Genomic DNA, 20,071 nt, shown 5'->3' on the forward strand with positions numbered 1-20,071 from the left:
GGGCTGGACCACTGGGGCTGCCCTTCTCAGTCATTTTTATAGGAAAAGGGGAATACTCGTAATTAAATGACAAACATTACAAAGAGGGTTCAATTATACTTTTATCATTTCTGCTCAAAAAGGCTCTCATAAAGTTGCTAATTATGTTTGCATAAGCTGTGACATAAATAATATGTACTGTATTAAAAGTTTTCTTTGCTTTAGTCAGATAACACTAATGAAAAAGTCCATCCCCTTTTACTAGTTAATTACAAACCTCATGAACCTCCATGAATTCGAGTTTAGTAGTTCCTTTTGAAGATTTAAGTGCTGTCTAACCCTCTAACTAGATAAGTCAATCAAAATCATCCACCTTGGAACCTTGCAAATAGTCCCCCCCTTTTAAGATTTTATTTATTCATGAGAGACACACACACACAGAGAGAGAGAGAGAGAGAGAGAGGCAGAGACACAGAGAGAGAAGCAAGGTCCATGCAGGGAGCCTGATGCAGGACTGATCTGGAGATCCCAGAATCAAGCCCTGAGCCAAATGCAGGTGCTAAAACGCTGAGCCACCCAGGGATCCGCATAAATGGCCTGTTTTATGTGAATCTGTCCTTCTGGCAGCCTAGAATAGTGGCTTTCAAGGTAGAAAGACCTGGAAGTAAACCTTAGCCAATTACAGAAAGAGGCTAACCCATTAAGACCAGGAAATTATGGCAGATGAAAGTTGAGAAAAGATAAGTAAAGATAAGAGACACCTGGGTGGCTCAGCAGTTGAGCGTCTGCCTTCCGCTCAGGGCGTGATCCTGGGTCCAGAGATCGAGTCCCACATTGGGCTCACAGGGAGCCTGCATCTCCCTCTGTCTCTGCTTCTGTGTCTCTCATGAATAAATAAATAAAATCTTAAAAAAAAATAAAAAGAATAAGTAAAGATAAGGAAGAGAAAGAGAAGAAAACAATAAGCCACTTGGTAGCCAAACAAAAAGCAGCTCACACCAAGAATAACTAAATAACATAATGCCCGTGAGGAGGATACTCTTGCTGTCCAATACTCTGAAACTGTGCAAGAGCTTTCTAAAGTTGGCTTTGTTAACTATCTTAGTCGTCCTGCCTTCCCCATGTTCCTGGGAGATTCTGTTTTCTTAATTCAGTAACCTACAACCATCATTCCTCACCAATTCCCATTTGAAGCCGTGTACCCAAAATAGAGGCTTGAAAATTTCTTGTTAGAGAATTTAAGTCAAGCATCCAAGAGAGTGGGAGTGCAGGAGTTGTGAGACACATTAAGGTCCTTTCCAATCCCAGAGGGGCCATGATTCTAAGCTGTCATCCTACTTAATGTTTTCTTCAAGGTAAAACAAATCTCTATAAATTTACCACCACCAAGGAGTGGCTCCTTTTTTTTTTTTTTTTTTTTAATTTTTATTTATTTATGATAGTCACAGAGAGAGAGAGAGGCAGAGACACAGGCAGAGGGAGAAGCAGGCTCCATGCAGGGAGCCCGATGTGGGACTCGATCCCGGGTCTCCAGGATCGCGCCCTGGGCCAAAGGCAGGCGCCAAACCGCTGCGCCACCCAGGGATCCCCGAGTGGCTCCTTTTATAGTCCTAAACTGATTATTTAAACAGGTGTGCTCCAGTTGCAATATTCCAAGTTTTTACAAATGCCGTCGTTTTAGCTCTACAACTTTACAGATTTCGACGACGACTTCTCTTAAGCCTGGTTTCTAGAATATAGAATCTTTGTGTTTTTAGTATCTTGTAACACCCAAGGCTCCTAGCACTTCTAATCCAGGGGTGTATTTTACACTACGCGTACAGTACTACTTTCTTTCCATTGAGCATTGCACCTGGGGTATCTGCTGTGCATGGACATCTACCTTGCTCTTTTTATTTTTTTTTAAATTTTTATTTATTTGTGATAGTCACAGAGAGAGAGAGACACAGGCAGAGGGAGAAGCAGGCTCCATGCAGGGAGCCCGACGTGGGATTCGATCCCGGGTCTCCAGGATCGCGCCCTGGGCCAAAGGCAGGCGCCAAACCGCTGCGCCCCCCAGGGATCCCTACCTTGCTCTTTTTAAAAGAGTGGTATGTGGTTTCATTACATCAATGTACCATAATTAACAGGAGTCCTTCTTAATTGCTTAAGTCCTTGGATCGTTTCCGATCATTTCCTATCACACACAATGCTGTGGGGCATTTTTTACAGGGTGAGTATGTCCAACACCGCCGGACCACTGCAAGCTGCTCCTCCCGACTGTTCTGAGCTTAGGTCTTCCAAGAGGAACAGAGACTAGAAAACGCTCCTAACTCGTTGCAGATGCGAAACTAATCAGCAATAAGCAGATTTCCATTAAATACAGACCAAAGACTCGAAAATTCTCGGTTTCTCTTAGCGTAGAGATAATGACAAACCACGATCTAAGACGTGGGGGTGGCTTGATGCTTCGATAATGCTCCCCTAAAAAGGAACGACTGTGGAAGCTCCATGAGACAAACGGGGGGAAAGGGTCTCTTTTACGGAGGGGTCTCGTATTGGCCCCAGACTAGATCCTAAAGGGTTCTCAAGCCAAGCAAAGGTTTTTATTCCCGAAGAATTTTAGATGCCTCGGACACGAGGTTAAGAAACAGCAAACGCTTAACAGGTGAATCTTTGAAACTTTCTTGAGTCCCAGTTCCCCAAAGCTCAAAGGTCAGGTGTTTGCTTAAAAAACACTCCGTGCGCGCGTACACCTTTTAAAGAGGGTTAGAAAGCGGCCAACGTCACAGCTCCTGCCTGGACCGTCCCTGGTCCCTGTACCGGCGGCCCGGCTGGCGAGCGGGGACCCGGGGGCGGGGACCGGGTGGGGTCGGGGCCGGGTCCGGGGGATGGTCCGCGGTCGGGGCCGGGGGTGGCGTCCGGATCTGGTGGCCGGGGCGGGGCCGGGGCAGAGGGGAGTCCGGGGTCCGGGTCGGGGTGCGGTCGGGGCCCGGGGTCGCGGTCGCGGCCGGGGGAGGGGGTCCGCGGTCGGGCCCAGGGTCTGGGTCGGGGTGGGGTCGGCGCCCGGGGTCGAGGTCGGTCCGGGGGGGGGGGGGGCAGTCTGCGGTCCGGGGTCGCGGTCGCGGCCGGGGGTGGGGTCAGGGCCCGGGGTCGGGGAGAGGGGCCTGGGGTCGCGGTCCAGGTTCGGGTCGGGGGGTCCGAGTCCGGGGGTGAGCCCCGGGGTCCGGGGGTGGGGTCAGGGCCCGGGGTCGCGGTCCGGGGTCCGGGTCCAGGTCCGGGGGTGGGGCTCGGGGTCCGGGGAGGGAGGCTCGGAGTCGCGGTCCGGGTCCGGGTCCGGGGTCGGGGTCGGGCGGGGAGGGAGCGCGCCCCGGGCCCGCGGCGGCCGCGCCGGCTCTCACCTGAGCTCGTCGTCGACGCTCCTGCCGGGCTGCTCGGCCGAGGCCAGCACCGAGGAGGCCGCGGCAGCCTTGTTCTTCAGGATCCCCTTGATGGGCCGGTGCGAGGCCGTGGAGGCCGCCATTGCCCGGCGCTCCGGCGGTCGGCTCAGCGTCGCTGCCCGGCGCGGGCCGGGAGGGGGAGGCACTCGCCGGGAGCCGCGGAGCCCGCCCGGGGCCAAGGCGGCCGCGCCCGCTGCGCGGAGACGGCCCGGAGCGCTGTGGCGACGCAGGGACCCGCCGCCGCCGCCGCCGCCGCCGCCGCCGCCGAGCACAGCCGGCCTAGCGCCCCAGCGCGGGAGCGACGCCGACGCCGACGCCGACGCCGCGCGGACCCGCCCTCTCGCGATATCTAGGGCGGGGCGGGGCCAGCGCAGAGTCCGCCCCCGCCACGCCCCGGGCCCCGCCCCCGGACCCCGCTGGCCACGCCCCCGGCCCCGCTGGCCACGCCCCCGCCGGGGCGCCCAGGACCAGCGCAGCGGATCAGGGCCCCTCCCGGCCCCCGCGCTGCCCCCGTCCCGAGTCTGTGTTCCCGGTGACGTTGTTCCACGAAGCCGTTGCCTGGTTTCTAGGGGGATCACGTAGGGGCCACCTCTTCCCTTCCCTTTACCCGCAAACTTTCAGCTACCATAAATTCATGCAAGATCAGCACTAGCAGGGGCCTTGGAGACCTAGCATGAAATCACGGAATACTGACTTTTGTGAGATCATAGAATGCCAGCCTGGAAATAGCCTGACCTGGTTTACCGTCGGAGCGGCTAAGGGGCCGAGGAGGGCGCCCTGGCCATCACTGTCACACAACCATAGCGTGTGGTCCTACAACTGGAGACTTGGGACCTCCGGGGTCTGGGAGTCTGGTCTCTCCCCATGTGCTCCTGATCCTATGGAAGGTATCCCAGGCATAAATTTGTACAATTGTGGTACATAACTCTGTCTTCCTAAAAAAATCTAGGAAATTCACTTAAGGTACTCAGCTGTCCAACACTGGATGAAATAGGCCAGAAATCTTGGATGCTGTCTAGGTACTTGGGTCAGAAGAATCCCAAAGGAGAAAAACAAAACAAAACAAAACAAAACAAAACACCAAAACCTCACACACACACACACACCCTCCCCAAGTCCAAGTTATTCTGTGCCTGAGTGTGAAGGAAAGATCTCAGAGAGGACTTTGATGAGAGGAGAGAGCTTCAGATTCTAGGGTGTCAGGAAAAGTGGGTGTCCAGGTTGGGAGTGTTGTGGATGGTGTGAGGAGACAGGGATTCTGTGGAGAACAGGAAAGGACAGAACTTTGAAGCCCTGGGAACCACCTCAGAACTACGCTGTAAATAAAGTGAAGCTAGGGCTAGCAGAGGGAGTGTGTCCACTCCGGCCACCCAGCCTCTCTCCATTCAGTGTCAGCACCAGGAGCTGTACAGATGGGAAAAGTTGAGGTGCTAGAGATTAAGCAAGTCTCTTCCTGCTATGGATTGAATTGTGTCACCTTAAAAAATAAGATATGTTGGGGTACCTCGGAGTGAAAACTTATTTGGAAATAGGATAAATGGGGATCCCTGGGTGGCGCTGCGGTTTAGCACCTGCCTTTGGCCCAGGGCACAATCCTGGAGACCCGGAATCAAATCCCACGTCGGGCTCCTGGTGCATGGAGCCTGCTTCTCCCTCTGCCTGTGTCTCTGCCTCTCTCTCTCTGTGTGACTATCATAAATAAATAAAAATTAAAAAAAAAAAAGAAATAGGATAAATGCAGATCTAATTAGTTAAATTAACACGAGGTCATACTGGAATAGGGTGGGACCCTCATAAGATATGTCCCTGGAAGAAGCTGGCCATATGAAGACAAGGAGGACACCATGTGATGACAGAGGAGTGGAGTGATGCATCTCTAAGCCAAGGAAGTCCAGGGGCTCTCGAAAGCCGGGAGCAGGAGGGAACAGATTCTCCTTTAGAGCTCTCAGAAGACACCAGTCCTGCTGACACCTTGACTTTGGACTTCTAGCTTCAGAACAGTAAGACTCTAAATTTCTGCTGTTGAAAGGTTCCCAGTTTGTTATGGCAGCCCTATGCACCCCTTTCCCTCCTCCTCCTCCTCCAACCCCCAGTTCCCAACTCCCTCATCACCAGGCTTTCTCCTACCACCATTTCCTGGTCAGGCCTTATCATCCTCATGACCCACCAGATCAGAGCAGACCAGTTCACCCAGAGCTGCCGCCTCCAAGAGACCGGCCCCTTGGGGATTCATAGACCACAGGTCTGGAAGGGATCTTGTCAATCCCACCAGTAGCTACCTAGCCTCTTCTCCAGTACCCAGAGGCCAGGAGCTTGCCATGCCCGCCAACACAGCTCACTCTATCTGTGGACAGTTCTGACTCAGAAAGTTCTTCCTCAGGTTGAGCTGACACCTGGTTCTGAGCAATCTTGGGCCACCGGGGTAGGGAGTAGGGTGAGAGAACGTGGCCGGGGGTAATTACCCCAATGGCAGCCTGCTCGTCAACTCCTATCTCTGGGACCCACATCTCATCCTCCTTAACACAGGCTCTGTGCCTTAAGGAGCAACACAATTCAGGTCCTTAGAACCCTGCTCCTGGGACATGACTTCAGGGTTCCTGAGAACCATTCTGCTTCTATTGTCTGGCCCCCAGCATCTCGCTGAGATCCCAGCATGGAACTGGGCCTGCTGAGTGAAGATAATGGAGGGGAAGTGAGCAGGAAGGGCAGAAAGGAATAGCTTTGTCAGCCAAGGGCCCCCTGGGGTTGCCCGCAGGGATTTCCCCAGGAGAGCCCTCCACAGCCACTTTGGGCCCCTCCTCTGTTCCAAGCCACAGATTCCCGGTGGCCCTCTTCCCTCGCCACAGTTGGATCTGACCTCACACCCCAACAGCCCTGCCCAGCTCCTGGGGCAGAGGGAAGGTTCTCATTAAAGGGGAAGCAGGATGGCCACCTCCCTTCCGGAGGCCTTTCCACCACGTTTTCTCACACCTGTGTTGCCTCTCTTGCCCTGTCAGCAGGAGCCCAGGTCAGCAGTGGTAATCCTGTTTTCAAGGGAATACACAAAACCTCCTATCATATTCTAAATTATTGGGCAGACTTGCTTTGTTCCTGCTTGGGCCCACAGTCACCTCCCTGAACCTGTGACTTGGCCCCTAATTAAGCACTGCCTTGCTTTGAGACCCTCTCATGAAAAGGGCTGCCATAGTATGACCTAATGCGTTTTATTACAGTTCATAAATTAAAATACATTGTAATGGGAAGTAATGAAGAGTTATCTGAAGAACCTTGAAAAAAAGTTTCCCTCATCAAAATTCAAACTTTGTCTCTTGTATTATTTCTTCCAATCCCAACCCCCTCAAAGTGAATGCAGACAAAGAGGACTTTCTTAATATTAAAAAAAATTTTTTTTAATAAATAAATAAAAAATAATAAAATAATAATAAAATAATAAAATGTTCGTTTGCAAGACTGTGAGTGCCAGTACAGCTTTTCCTTCCTTATATTTTAAAATAATTGAACCACTTGATTGCTCAGGGTAGCCCAGAGATTTCCAAGTGTCTCTAAATAGACCTCTCCTTCTATACCTCGCCGAGATCCACTCTTACAGGACAGGAAGTCATCTGGACAAAACAGCCCAAACACTAAATTTGGCTGGATTTGTATTATTTCCTGAATGTTGAGGGTTCAGCTGCCAAGAGATGGATTGTGGATGGAATCTTCCATCGTGGATCCAGCTTCTGGAGGTAACTAGCGAGCTCAAGGCAAATCGTGTATTTAAAAATACAGTCATGGTTAAGGATTATCTCACAATTATTCCTGCTTTCTTTTTGAAGACGTCATCATGGTTGCCTGATTCAATGCTACATATGGAAAGGAGGACAGGAGATATTTTTAATGTGGCGAAGCCACTTGGTTCTCTGCTCATTGAAATTGGCTAACTGAGGCCAATACCGCTTGGTTTCTCACCAAGAACAGAGTTTCAAACCTAGCAAGGGCTTCAGTGGCTGGCTCCACCCAGGCTGCCCAAGTCATCAACCAGGTTCCATGAGCAGAGAAATGACAGTACTTGCCTCCCGACCTCTGGAACAATATCCAAAAGTTGTGCCTTAATGACCACGGGTCAGCAGCACCTCTTTCCCTGCCAAGAATAGCACATTATTCATTTCCTTTTCAAGTAATCCCTCCAACAGGACAGGAGAATCACAGATTTTGTAGTATACGTGGTAGAAATTCATAGTAGCAGGGACAAGATTATTTAAATAAAATACAAAAAGTGTTCAAAAAGAGAAAAAGCCGAGAACAAAGATGAAGCATTTTCTGCTTTATTATTTTTAAATATTTTTTTATTCGCTCGAGAGAGACCGAGTACAAGCAGGGTGGGAGCAACAGAAAGAGAAGCTGGCTCCCCACTGAGCAGGCCCCTGGGATCACGACCTGAGCCCAAGACAGACTACTGCGACCTTCTGAGCCACCAAGCACTCCTCATTTTCTGCTTTAAAAAAATGACTTTGATTTGGAACTTTTCACTGTTCTCATCAAAGACATCTACCAAGAAGATTCCTTAGCCTTACCCCAAGAGCCCCCGGGGTGCCCAAATACAGAACGTAGATGTGTCAGGTATACGGAGGTTTTGTTAGTTTCCAAATGTATCCTGACCCTTTAAAAACTGGTTAAATTGAGGGAATCTCAAGAAGCATTTACTTTTCTCAAAACCTTTCAGGCTAAAAAAAGGAAAGATAAAAGAAGGCAGAAGAACTATCGTGGAGAGCCTGGGAATGGTAAGTAGGAAATGTGAATTATTTTCTTGGCTAAGCCACAAATTTATTTTGTGCCTTGCCAGAAATCACTCAGTTTTTTTGTGACTATAAATTTCCCATACGTGTCAACTGGTCTGGTTTATAAATTATCCCAAGAAGTAAGCAAGCAGTGCCATACACTGTAATTTCATTGTGCTAATGTCGCCAGGCCCTATTGTGTTTTAATATTTTGTGAACTCATAATGGAATCGGGAGTATATAGATTTTAATTCAGAATACATATGATGTCCGTATAAACACTTCATGGGAAACCTGAAATGTATTTTGAAGTCTGCACAGTCATTGTTTATGCTAGGAAGATTCCTTCCTTTAATAACTATGTTTATGCTCCCTTGGATTTGTTCTACTTTGAAATTTCTCAAATATTTAATCTTATTTGTATCTGTTAACAGTCTCCGGGTTGGTCTAGGCTCCAGTCTCCATATTCCACTGGTCTCATGTTAAAACAAAAATTGAAAAAATAGGGATCCCTGGGTGGCGCAGCGGTTTAGCGCCTGCCTTTGGCCCAGGGCGTGATCCTGGAGACCCGGGATCGAATCCCACGTCGGGCTCCCGGTGCATGGAGCCTGCTTCTCCCTCTGCCTATGTCTCTGCCTCTCTCTCTCTCTCTGTATGTGACTATCATAAATAAATAAAAATTAAAAAAAAAAAAATTGAAAAAATAAATAAATAAATAAAACAAAAATTGGGTTACATAACGAGACTGAATTTATAAGTTCAATTCTGCTTTGCCAGGTGTGGTGTTGAGCATGGAGCAAGTGGACCCTTCCCTGCTTTTATCATTTGCTCAAAGGGCTCAGTCTTCAGGGACTGCTCATCGCATAAGATAAAGTCCAATTCCTTGGGCCTTCACAATCTGGCCCCATCTGTTTCTTTTCACACCCCTTCCTTTGCCCTTTGCACCAGACACACTACCCTTTTCAAGGTGCCAGAGCACCCCACGTGCCTTCACATTTCCATGCCTTTCTCAATCTGTGTGAAATGCCATCCTCCTGGGATTGCCCCCAGCTCAGAAGTCACCTTCTTTCCCACTCCACTCGGGCCGAGTCAGTCTTTGCCTCCGCGGAGATCCCCAGGAATGATTCACGTTCCTATATCTCATAGGGTCATATTTCTGTGTCTGTCTGTCTCCTGGGGGCCTCCTGGGGCAGGTGTATTTCTCCCTTCACTTGCCAACAGCACAGCTTCATGTGGTGTCTGCCCAGAGGAGGCTCTCAACCAGTGTTGGTCAAAGCAGTGAGTAAACTGTTCTGAAATTCGCCATCCAAATGGTGATACCCTTAAAAACATGGAAAACAAGGTGATGGTACATCTTGTTCCACATGCCAGATTGTGGTATGAACAGCTGTAATGCTGGAAAGGAAATTATAGAAAAGAAGGTTACTGAACACGGTGGAGGAGGCATTGAGGAAGATGTTGTCCTGCCAACAACCAGTCAAGTCTTTATTGAGGACTTTTTAATGTGCCAGGCCCTGTCCTAGGTACTACCTGTTGCTTGGGTTTTTTTTTTTTTTTCTTAAGATTTTATTTATTTATTAATGAGAGACACGGAGAGAGGCAGAGACGCAGGCAAAGGGAGAAGCAGGCTCCATTCAGGGAGCCCAATGTGGGACTCGATCCCAGGACACTGGGATTACGCTCTGGGCCAAAGGCAGATGCTCAACCACTGAGCCATCCAGGTGTCCCCTCCTTTTTTTTTTAAAAAAAAAGATTTTATTTATTTATTCATGAGAGACACAGAGAGAGAGAGGCAGAGACACAGGCAGAGGGAGAAGCAGACTTTTCGCAGGGAGCCCGATGTTGCTTGGTTTCAGTAACTGAACTACAGCAGTAGTTTCTTTCTTTTCACTTTTTCTTTTTTTTTTTGAAGATTTTATTTATTTACTCATGAGACACACAGAGAGATTGGCAGAGGCAGGCTCGCTGCGGGGAGCCTGATGCAGGACTCAATCCTGGGACTCCAGGGATCACGATCTCAGCCAAAGGCAGATGCTCAACCACTGAGCCACCCAGGCATCCTCTTTCTTTTCACTTTAGATTCAGAATGCTTTCAAAAAAAAAAAAAAAAAAAAAAAACAACCCAAAAAAACCCCAAAGAGATGCCTGGGTGGCTCAGCGTTTGAGCATCAGCCTTCAGCCCAGGGCGTGATCCCGGGTCCTGGGATCAAGTCCCACATGGAGCTCCCCACAGGGAGCCTGCTCCTCCTGCTTCTGTCTTTGCCTCTCTCTGTGTCTGTCATGAATAACACAAACAAACAAACAAACAAAAACTCATCATTAAAAACACATGTTCACATCCATGTGCTCACACATGCTCACATCTACTTTTTTTTTTTTTAAACGCACATCTACTTTTAATTAGGTCTCTCCGAGCTTTGGTCCTCTGCTCTAAGAGTAAAGTTGCTGTTTTTGTGACAGTCAGGTTTCTATTACATGGGCAGGTGCTCTGGATAGGATTCCAGCCCCTCGGTGCTCTCCTGTGGCCAACACAGGTGGGGGGAAACCCTCAGTAGGACACACACAGCTCTCACAAGAGCACCTGATGTCTAGCTCTCTCCCCTGTGGACAGGAAAGTCAGGAGGAAGCAAGACAAGGGACACTGCAGAGAGAAGCTCATGTTTGGGGAAACCAACAGCAAGAGTCACGTGGGTTGGTGGTTTTTGTGCAAACATTCTCATCTGTGAAACATAAAGCAGGAAATGGTGAAGGTTTCCAATAATCTTTTTTTATATCTCTTATCAAGAATCTTCTAGGGTGCAAAAGAATCTGCTTCTCACCATTTCTCATATGGGATTTTCTGGCCAGCGTCTTGAACTAAATTGAACTAAAAATGAAGCCAAAGTAAAAACTAGTTTCGTCCCCAGAATTTTTTTTTTTTTTTAACTATGGTACCTATATTGTTGTATTGTAGGTAACTAACTAGAAAGTTCCTTCTAACTGCCTGTCATTAATAGTTTACTGACTTGGAAACCCAATTCTATCCAAAATAAGACCTTAGTTCACATTAATTTTTTCTCAGTTATGAAGGTCTACCCCACCCCTAATATTCTGGTCTTCCTAAGTACACTGCTCAAGTGTACTTGTCAAAAACAATTGTATTTGCCACATTTCACAAGGGTCCAGAAGCATGTTTGATTCTCTGCTTAGAAAGGGCTGCAGTGTAGGATTGTGGAGGTTTATGGGTAATCATAGTTGAAGCTCGCTTTGATCTTATTGGAGCTCTTCAAATAGAAAACAATGAATTAAGGCTACAGAATAAATTCCGTCTGACTTTAAAAAAATTTTTTTAAGTAGGGTTCACTCCCCATGTGGAGCACAAGGTGGGGCTTGAACTCATGACCCTCAGATCAAGACCTGAGGTGAGATAGAGACCTGAGCTGAGACAGAGTTAGATACTTAACTGACTGAGCCATCCAGGTGTCCGCTGCCCCTGTGTTTTTTTTTTAAAGTCGAAGCAAATGCATAAATATTAACTGCTTTTGTTTAATGTTTCCTCTGTCTACATGGGGGGGGTGAATAGAAATAAAGAAAATTTATATGAAGTGGGTAGGGATAAAATCCTCTGGTTAATCAAGTTAGCATACCTACTAAATGTGATACAATACCTACAAATTAGGATATAATGAAATTAAGTCAATGCTGAAAGAACTCTAAGTAGAATTTAGCACAAATGTTACCCCCCACCCATCCCCAGGCATTGAACTCTGCTTTCAGTTTTTTTTTTTTTATTTTTATTTATTTTATGATAGTCACAGAGAGAGAGAGAGGGGGGCAGAGACATAGGCAGAGGGAGAAGCAGGCTCCATGCACCGGGAGCCCGATGTGGGATTCGATCCCGGGTCTCCAGGATCGTGCCCTGGGCCTAAGGCAGGCACCAAACCGCTGCGCCACCCAGGGATCCCTCTGCTTTCAGTTTTGCCAGGCTCTGGGACCTGGCTGAGCTCTTCCCTCCTAGGGAGCCACCTAGGAGCCAGCTAGGCTAGCAGCGTTTCTCTCCCAGCTCTGCGAGCTGTCAGAGAGTTCAAAGGGCACGGGGGCCAGCTCTTTCACACTCAAGGCCTGCTCCACTCACGAAGTCTCCTAGCCCTGTCACCCTTAGCTTCCCTGGATATGCAGCCTCTTTCTCTCTGTCATCTTCAGGCATCTCAGTGCTGCTTCCTTCCTCATCACTCCTCCACCCCAACCCACCTCTGCAGGTAAAAACTCCCTCCTGAGCTACTATGCATCTCTGTCCACCCCTTTCAGTGGTTGCCATCTCATAAGCTTTTGCCAATCTCCACACTTCCCTTTTTTTCTTTTTTAAGATTTTATTATTTGTTTATGAGAGACACCAGAGAGAGAGAGAGGTAGAGACATAGGCAGAGGGAGAGGCAGGCGCTGTGGGATCACGACCTGAGCCAAAGGCAGACGCTCAACCACTGAGCCACCCAGGTGCCCCATAATCTCCACATTTCATCAAGAACTTTGACTCATTTTTTTTTTCCTCCTTTTCACTGTGAATCAACAAGTTGTTATTCCGATTTTATTTTTAAAATGCAAGTTAAATTACTTCCTAAATTGTTCCCCTTGACAGTCACATTGAATCCCAAACTCTTTGTCATGGTTTTCATGGGGAGTGGACCCTTGGCCACCTACTAGTCTCATATTCCACTGCTCCCCCACAAACCCTGGACCCCAGATGCTGCTGAATTACGGGAGTTCTCTTGGGTGACTGTCTTTCTCCTGCCTGGGATGCCACCTCTTCCCCCTTCTAGTTCTGGCTTGCTCTAGTTTGTTCTGAATGCAGCTCAGGATTTGCTCCTGAGTGAAACCCTCTTTGACTCTTTGGCTAGGGTCAAGTGACCTTCCTCTGTGCTCCCATAATGGCCCTTTCTAACCTCAATTACAGCCTCCTATTCCTATGTGGTCTCCCAATCCTATGTTGTGATGATTGATTTTCTTGTTTATCTCTGTAGATTCTGGGGAACTCAAGTAGACTTCAGGTCAGTTCTCCTAAAAGCAGCGTGCCTAACATACTGACCCCTTTTGGCATCTGTGGGAGTATCCTGTGCTTCCTCCCCCTTATTTTTGGCATTTTTATTTTGTTTTCTCTTGATGGAATTTGATTTTTGCAATTTAGTTTGCTTTTTCTTGACGGAATTGGTGGCTTTCCATAGACATTAGATGTGGCTCTATGGCGCTCCCCTTCAAAGAGGTAGTGTTTGTGGATACCCGTGATGGAGGTTGAGCGGCAAAGTCTGAATGGCGTGGAGATGGAGCAAATAGCAGACATCTGGAAACATTGCCGTGGATGACATATTGGGATATGGAGACTCTGAAGACTGTTGTCTCTTGGTGGATCCCAAGTATAAATGCTTGAAATAACTTGCTTTGTGTCACCCATATATTTGGTAAAAAGTACTATTTATAATGAACATTTCAGAATCCAGTATATTTTATGGTGATTTTGAAATCTTGGCTCATAGTAAATAAAAGAAAAATAACAGTTATAAGGGAACTAGCAATAACACTATTCATAAGATGTTCCAAATCTGTCATGAGCTAGTTTGAAATACAAAGTTTGAGTTGCTTTTGATAAAAATATTTTTAAAGTGTTTAAAATGCCAAAAATATAGGAACAAAGAACAGAACAGATATAATAAAAAGGTGCTCAAAAAAGGGTTGACTTTTGAGCCAGGCTCCACACTCAATCACGTGTTAACTTTACTCCTCTGTGCTAGAAGTGGAGAATGTAAACATGAATGTCAGAGTTTTTTCCCAATAGGCCCTCACTATCTAGTAGGACAGGTGTGCTGGCCAACCAACAGCAGAGAGTCAAGGAGATAACTTAGGTCAATTTTTAGAGTGGACACATTGGATTTATCTTTGGAGGCAGTAATTCTAAGAAGACTAGATGCCTTCCTGCCACAGCTAATATGTGAGCCATTGGAGTTCTTAGGCATGATTCAAATAATGAATCAAACCAGTCCTCAGAGCAGGTAAGTGAAAACATTGCACAGGTTGCCATTCTTTGTCCCTCAGGGAGAAAACTATCACGCTATTTCTTGACTATTATTGAATGTGGTGGCTTACTGTAATATTTTCTGGCGTGTTTTGTGGATTCTGTTTTTAGCTTTTCTACCATCTGAATAGTTTATTTTATTTTTCTGAAATAATAATTATGGGGGATCCCTGGGTGGCTCAGTGGTTTGGCGCCTGCCTTTGGCCCAGGGCGCGATCCTGGAGTCCCGGGATCGAGTCCCCCGTCAGGCTCCCGGCATGGAGCCTGCTTCTCCCTCTGCCTGTGTCTCTGCCTCTCTCTCTGTGTCTATCATAAATAAATAAATATTTTTTAAAAATGAAATAATAAGTATGCTTAATTTTAAATTGCTTTGCTTTGTGATTTTTTTTTTGTGTGTGTGTCTTGCGTTGAACACTTAGGGTACCATCATTCCGTATTAAAATCACTCTTAGAAAGCCAGCTATTGGTTGCTCTTTGGGCTTTACAGGAGATGCTTTTCTTTAAGATGGTGGTTAGAGGTGGTTGCTGCAATACTATTAATTATAATGAATACTATCAGTTAATTATGAAGTTTGTTGGAAAGATAAGAAAATTTCTCAAAGATAGGCTATTGTTTGGTTAATCTCTCATCTTCATAGTCTTCCCTTACCGTGTGTAATTCTTTCGTTGTTGGTTAATGGCGAACTTATGTATGGGAAGATAGGGCACCTCAGGGTTTTTGTTTGTTTGAAATTATTGAAATTGAAATTATTTGAAATTCTTTCTCCTTTCAATGACAGCTATGCTTTTCTATTGTAGTTCAAAATCGATTTCAGAATGGGCAGCATTTTCAAGGAACAAGAAGATAGAAAGGATGAGTGAATGAGTTCTGGAAATGGAAAATGAGAAGTGGACACAGATAAAACATTCAGACATATTTAAAAATTAGTAATGTTTCTCAATCAATGGACTAAGTACATGCAATCAGTTTTTGCCCCTCCAGTCAAAAGGAGGCAGCCTAATCTCATGGGAGGAGGGTAAGTGGGTTTTAGGAGCTCCTATTTTTCATGCTTCCTGATCTGTCCTTGTCCAGTTGGACCTGGATGCTGGGAAGGCCTCACAAAATCAGTCGGTGTCTTGCTTCCTAGCAGAATTGCCCCTTAACTATGTGAAACAATATCCCTAATGCTAAAAATAACCAGTGTCTGAGTCCAAGACTTCCATGTTGGTCATCTTGTGTACCTCGTAGCCCCGGGAGTCCTCCTCTCACTCATCTCTAATGACATAGAGTGTCATCAAGCCTAGCCAAAGTTGCTTTCTTGATAACTGTTCCTTGTATACAACCTCCGATGTAGTTATTTACTTGCCGAGTGTAACGCTGACTTTGTACCATGTCTCCGTGAGACAAAAACTGTGGTACACTTTTCTCATAGGAGATGTTTTGTTGTTTTATTTATGAGGGAAGGAACAAAATGAGGCAAAAATCCCAAATCATTCTATGAGTAAATTACTTCTCTGATAGAAAATAGGGTCCTAGTCATAACTATAACTAGCCACATAGTTTTATTCAAGGCATTTCACTTTGCTGGGCTTCAGTTTCTCCATTTGGATGATGAATGTGCAAATGTGCATATGAATGTGCATACAGTGGTATATTATGGGAACAAAGCAGAAATAGTAAATTGGGAAGGAATCTTAGCTGAATATGTTGAAGCACATGGATATGGGATATTTATATTAATTTGGATTCTGTTTTCACTTCCAAGACTGATTCTTTTTGAGTCCTGAGGCATTTATTCAGTCTCTGCATTCATCCATTCATTGTTCACTCATTCACTTATTCATTCAGTAAACATTTGCTGTGTATTATATGTCAGGCACTATCCTAACCTCTGAGGATACAAGATATCTGTCTGTCTGTCTATCTATCTATGTATCAAAGCAGGGCTCCTGACTTCAGAAAGCCTACATTTCAGTGGGAAAGATGGACAATAAATACATAAGCAAATAAGATATAAGAAAATTGCAAATAGTGAAAAAGTGGTTAAGAAGGAAAGAGAAAGGGTTATGCAATTGAAGGTCGTGGAGACCAATGCTTGCAGGTAGATGCTTATAGGGATACCATCTGAGCTGAGACTTGACAAATGACATGCCAGACTTAAGCATCTAAGCCTGACAATGTAGAACAGTTATTCACATTAGTAATCCTAGTAATTTGTAAGTGCAAAGATGACCTGTTTAGACTGTTTCCCGTGCACCAGTAACACGCTGTACAAAATGGGCAAAATGCCCTCAGACAGGATAACACAGATGTCAGCCTCAAGGTTTTAGATGTCTATGGCCTCCTCCAATAGGGTTGGTCCTGCCCATTACCAAGTTAAGTTTAAAAATAAAATGGAAAAAAAAATAAATAAATAAAAATAAAAATAAAATGGTCGGTTATTTTACCAGCAAAAGTGGGTTTCTTTGGGAATGACAGAGAATCACAGTCCAGGACAAGCCATCTACTGCAAAACCGTGGACAAGTCCTGAGAAAAAGGAGAAGAATTCTCTTTTATGGAGGAAAGGGGGAAGTTGGGAGGGCTGTTAAAAATCAAGAATCCATTAGAGGGCACCTGGGTGGCTCAGTGGCTGAGAGTCGGCCTTTGGCTCAGGTCGTGATCCCCGCATCAGGGCCCCTGCATGGAGCCTGCTTCTCCCTCTGCCTGTGTCTCTGCCTCTCTCTGTGTGTCTCTCATGAATAAATATAATCTTAAAAAATTAAAAAGTTCATTGGAATAAACTGGGGGTTCACAATAGAGTGGATTTTCATTGGCTGAGTGTGACAGTCTTTCATTGGCTGGGCTGTTGCCAGGGGAGGAGTAAAAACTTTCTTCCTTTTGCTGGAATTCATGTGCAAGGTCCCCGCTCTTCCCGTTGGGTCTGCAACTGAGTGGTCGGGCCTGAGAGCTCCCCTTGCTGAGCCCCGGATTCCTCCTAAAAGAGGTTTCCTGTTACTAATTTTCCCACCAACTGCTTCCTCATTTGGGGATGGAGGATGCAGGGAGTCCGCTGACTGTGGTGCATGCTCTGGCTTCCTCAGTCCCGCTCCCACCAGGCTGCAGGCAAAGAACAAACACCTGCTTAGTCATAACTGAACCGTGCTGAGAAAAGAGTGACCACCTGCTGCTTCCTCAGCTCTGCTCACGTTGGCCAAGGAGCTTCTGAGCCCATTTGTCATCTCGTGGGAATAGAGCTGACTCAGGGCATTGGCTTCCTGTTTGCCCTGGGAGCGGTTGGAAACAGGCTTGGATAAAAGGCAGGTGGAGCTGGTGACCGCCTATGTCATACAACTGGAATTTTCTCCTCTGACCTGTCCTCAGTGCTTGAAACTTGACTGCCAGAAGTGAGCAGACAATCCACTCCGCTTTGAAAGGTTTCTGTTTGTTTTCAGTCTTCAGTTTTCTCAATTTTGGAGGAGGGGCCACTCTTAAAAGATTGTAATTTTTTTTTTTTTTTATTCATGAGAGACACAGAGAGAGGCAGAGACACAGGCAGAGGGAGAAGCAGAAGCAGGTTCCTTATGGGGACCCTGATGCAGAACTTGACACCAGTACCCTGGGATCACCACCTGAGCCCAAGGCAGGTGCTCAACCACTGAGCCACCCAGGAGCCCCAAAGATTCTAATTTAACATCTTAAAAGGGACTCACAAAAAATTCTAAAAATGACAAGAGTCCGTTTATAAGTGACTTATCCAGAATTACCCCATCTCTGAAATGACAAATTCATACACTCTACTCTTTGAACAGAACTCCTAGTCTTTTGACTCACCCCCTGAGTTACTCTCATCACATTGCTCTTCAGCCTCCCAGAGCCCTCTCTTGCCATGACTGGTTCACAGTGTGTCTCATGTAAGACACAGATAGCAGGAGCTCAAGATAGAGAGAGAGGTCCATGAGACCATGTCTGCTGTTTCCCACCATTCAGCTTAAGAAACAAATCAGTACTATGTAGGCTACAAGTTCCCTCTCTCCCAGAGATATCAGGTCCTAATCCCTAAAACCTACATATATTAAATTTGGGCAGAAAAAAAAAAGTCTTTGCAGGTATGATTAAGTTAAGGATCTTGATATAAGGGGATTATCCTGGACTGTCTGGATGGGTTCTAAATATCATCACAGTATCCTTATAAGGGAGGTGGCACAAACACACACACACACACACACCTGCCCAGTGAAGACAGAGGAGGAAGAGATTGGAAGATTGGAGTGGGGAGGCCATAAACCAAGGAATGCCAGCAGCCGCCAGAAGCTGAGACAAGTCAGATTCTCCTGTAGAGCCTCCAGAAGGAGCATGGTCCTCCCGTTACCCTCATTCTGGCTCAGTGATCTTGATTTTTGGATTTTAGGCCTACAGAACTGTGAAAAAATACATTTTGGTTGTTAGAAGCCACCAAGTTTGTGATAATTTCTTACAGCAGCCATGGAAAATTATTGCCATTACCAATGCAATGAAAGCCACTGGGGTTTCCCTGCCCAACTGCAGCCCACTGCTTCTACCTCAGGAGGTAACTAAGACTTTGAACTTGGCACTTACAATTCTCTGAATTTCATTATACTTTTACTACATATGTGTGTATTCTGAAATAGTATCATCTTATGTATTCTACTATATTATTCCATGTTTTGCCTTTTGCTTTTATACTTCCGCATATTTTAATTTATATATGTAAATATATATTATAAATTATATATATGATAACATATGTAGCTCTAGCTCACTTTTACTGTTGCATAGTATTTTATTTTATTATTTTATTTTTTTTAATTTTTATTTATTTATGATAGTCACACAGAGAGAGAGAGAGAGAGGCAGAGACACAGGCAAAGGGAGAAGCAGGCTCCATGCACTGGGAGCCCGACGTGGGATTTGATCCCGGGTCTCCAGGATCACGCCCTGGGTCAAAGGCAGGCGCCAAACCGCTGCGCCACCCAGGGATCCCTGTTGCATAGTATTTTAGTGTGTGTGTGTGTATACTTCAATTTTAAAATCAATTCTTCTGGGGGGATCCCTGGGTGGCTCAGCGGTTTAGCGCCTGCCTTTAGCCCAGGGCATAATTCTGGAGTCCCGGGATCGAGTCCCATGTTGGGCTCCCTGCATGGAGCCTGCTTCTCCCTCTGCCTCTCTCTCTTTATCTGTGTCTCTCATGAATAAATGAATAAAATAAAATCTTAAAAAAATAATAAAATAAAATCAATTCTTCTGCCGATGGATATTTATTTAGGTTGTTTTATTTTAGTCTTTCGGACAGTGATGCATTGAAGATTTTTTGCACACATCTTGTGCTCGTGTGTGGGGTGTTTCTAGAATATTTGCCAAAGAGTAGAATTACTAGGTCAGAGCTTATATCATCCTCAATTTTGCTAGACTCTGCCAAATTGCTCTGCAAAAGTACCAACGTACACTAGGTGGGCTGGATTTTGACAGCACTAGATTTCAGTAAGGGGAATGATGTGTGCCAAAGGTGTAGGTGTGGGAAACACAGGGAGTGCTAAGAACTCAGTTCTGTTTGACAAAGCAGCAGGTCCCATTTGAAGCCTGAAAGCAAATCTGAATTGGAGGGGACTTCTTGTAATCTTTGGCCCACATTTGCCCACCATCTCCCTATTCCGGGATGTCTCCCCAAAATGGATGTATTCTCTTAGGTCATTGTGGCGTGCCTTGGTTGAGACCGGGAGACTGGGTGCCTGAGAATAAGCGAGGGGAGAAGGGGGGGAAACTGGGCTGGGAGGGCCCCCGGGAGGGCTGAGGGGTCAGCCAGCAGCATGCAAGCAGCAGCACCCACAGTCTGCGCAGAAGTGAGCATACAGGCGAGGGGACGGGGCTGCCCGGGGAAGAGGCCGCTGGAGTGGG

General features: G+C 46.3%; 1 protein-coding gene across 5 annotated transcripts in view; it reads right to left on the reverse strand.

Annotated features, from left to right (window-relative positions):
• Positions 1-3,655, reverse strand: part of PPP1R2 (protein phosphatase 1 regulatory inhibitor subunit 2) — a 29,484-nt gene extending 25,829 nt beyond the window's left edge. The window contains exon 1 of one of the 5 annotated variants that reach the window (XM_072812076.1): positions 3,360-3,650. In XM_072812076.1, coding sequence (XP_072668177.1) covers positions 3,360-3,481 — 122 coding nt within the window. In that variant the 5' untranslated portion in view covers positions 3,482-3,650. Of the gene's footprint in view, positions 1-3,359 lie in introns of all 5 variants that reach the window. The other 4 variants (XM_072812080.1, XM_072812077.1, XM_072812081.1 and 1 more) reach the window with 4 other exon arrangements.
• Positions 3,656-20,071: the final 16,416 nt, after the last annotated feature.

Source organism: Canis lupus, chromosome 35, assembly GCF_048164855.1.
Source record: "Canis lupus baileyi chromosome 35, mCanLup2.hap1, whole genome shotgun sequence".
Classification (NCBI taxonomy): Eukaryota; Metazoa; Chordata; class Mammalia; order Carnivora; family Canidae; genus Canis; species Canis lupus.